At 53.0% G+C, this 2,100-nt stretch overlaps 1 protein-coding gene across 1 annotated transcript; it reads right to left on the bottom strand.

Annotated features, from left to right (window-relative positions):
* Positions 1 to 370: 370 nt before the first annotated feature.
* On the bottom strand, positions 371 to 1,489 carry PABPC4L (poly(A) binding protein cytoplasmic 4 like). The gene has a single exon (XM_040967255.1). It carries the CDS (start codon positions 1,484 to 1,486, stop codon positions 371 to 373), a length of 1,116 nt encoding a protein of 371 aa, XP_040823189.1. The 5' UTR covers positions 1,487 to 1,489.
* Positions 1,490 to 2,100: the final 611 nt, after the last annotated feature.

Raw genomic sequence — 2,100 nt, forward strand, 5'->3', positions numbered from 1 at the left:
ACAGGAAACCTGACAATATAGAGTTTAAAAACCAGATCCATTTAGTTCACCTGATTTTGATACATGTTTTCAACAAGGAATGCAAAAGTTAAGGCTCTCTTATACATGTCATAATTCAGATAATTAGAAAGCACCTGGATAATAGTCAACCAACAGGAATAAGAAAATATCACATAGGGCCAGTTTGATAACAAAATTACAAACTTCCAGCACCTTAATCTAAACCACTAGAAACATAGCCACTTGTGGAAGTCAAGTTAAAAGTTCAACCGTATCAGATATAAATTTAAAAGAATTCACCCACTATTTTCAACTGGATTTGAACTGCTCATGCCTGCCACAACTGGCGGGTGAGGTAATGGTCTGTTTCCTAGTACCCCTGGGCCAAGGCGATGTTGAGAGGTTTGGAGCCCAAGATTCGGCCATTCATCTCGGCCATGGCTCGGCTGGCCTCCTCCGCAGAGGAGAAGCAGACCAAGCCGAAGCCTTTGCTCAGTCCTTCTTCTTGCATCACCTTCACTCTGCTAACGGACCCAAAGCAGGCAAACTCCTTCCGCAGCTTTTCATCGTCGATGCTGCCATCGAGATTCTTAATGTAGAGTTTTGCTGCCTGGCGCCCGCGAATCCTTTCCTTCTTCAATTGTTCAAACATTTGTTTTAACTCAGCCTGCCGCTCTACTTTCTTCTGTGCCCGACCTACGAAGAGGGGCTGCCCGTTGATGTCCTCCCCATTCATCTCTTCCACGGCCCTTTTGGCAGCCTCGTGGCTGTCAAAGCTCACAAAGCCAAACCCTCTGGATTTCCCATAGGGATTGGTCATCACCTTAACACTCACGATCCTGCCATATTTACTGAAAATGTCCCTCAGCCTCTCGTCGTCCATATCGTCCCCGAAGTTTTTGATGTACACGTTGGTGAACTCACTGGCGTTGTTTCGGAGCTCAGCCTCCCTGTCTCTGCGGTTTTTGAATCTGCCCACAAACACCTTGCAGTCCTTGAGGAACTTGCCGTTCATCTCCTCGATGGCCCTGTCTGCGGCCATCTGGTTCTGAAAGTGCACGAACGCATAGCCCTTGGAGCCTTGATCATCGCTCATCACCTTGGAAGACAGGATCTTCCCAAACGCTGAAAAACACTCATACAGGGTTTTGTTATCAATGGATTTGTCGAGGTTCTTGATGAAGACATTCCCAATTCCAGATTTCCTTAGGTAGGCATCGCGTTGGGACCACATGAGGCGGATGGCCCTACCTTTCACTATATCGAAATTCATTGTGTCCAGGGCCTTCTGTGCATCAGCCAGCTGCAGGAAGTTCACATAGGCATAGCCCAGGGAGCGACGGGTCAGCAGGTCCCTGCAGACGCGGATGGACAGCACGGGTCCCACAGCGCTGAACTTCTTGAACAGCAGATCCTCCGTGACGTCTGGATGGAGGTCGCCCACATAGAGGGAGGCCATGCGGTACTTAGCTGCCACGTTCATCATCTTGTCCTTCACCACGGGTGCTTGTTGGAGCTATGTCTGCAGGATGCAGCCCAGGACACAGCGCAGACCTGGCTCCAGGCTGGTGGCCTCCAGATGACTACTTAGAAGCCAGGCAGGTGGGACTCAGGAACGCCTCCCTGAAGCTCAGGCAATACCCTCATCCCTGAGTCCCACAGCCACAAACCTGGGCCTCTCCTGAGAGTTGGCTGCAGAACTCTGCAAGCAGAAAGCTCCAAGAAAAGCTACAAGGAGAAGCCGCCCCTGCCCGCCCATGTGCTGGAGTACTTTAAGCGGGACTGGCCCTCCATCTGCGCCTTCGTTGGTTTCTGAATAAAAATAGGGCTTGCTCACTCTGGTTTAAAGTTACAGTGGCTCAGACAACTCCACAAGTGGCATCCGAGACGGCCGCTGGGCGCCCTGGGCGCAGGAGCCTAGCAGGCCGCACGGGGCGCTCCCCGAACCCACCTGGAACGGGGATCCCGGGGTGGCCGCCTCTCGGAGCGCCGCGGGACCCTTGGCGGGACCTCCCGAGCAGCCGAGCCCGCCGACTGCCGGACAGACGGACGGAAGGACGCACCGACTCGGCCCAGGAGGCAGCGGCCGACCCAGGGCTG

Source organism: Ochotona curzoniae, unplaced genomic scaffold (assembly GCF_017591425.1).
Source record: "Ochotona curzoniae isolate NIBS_2020 unplaced genomic scaffold, NIBS_Ocur_1.0 scaffold_4506, whole genome shotgun sequence".
Taxonomy (NCBI): domain Eukaryota; kingdom Metazoa; phylum Chordata; class Mammalia; order Lagomorpha; family Ochotonidae; genus Ochotona; species Ochotona curzoniae.

Bases quoted from the DNA above. Each gene is read 5' to 3' on its own strand.
- PABPC4L (XM_040967255.1), bottom strand. From the start codon at position 1,486: ATGATGAACGTGGCAGCTAAGTACCGCATGGCCTCCCTCTATGTGGGC.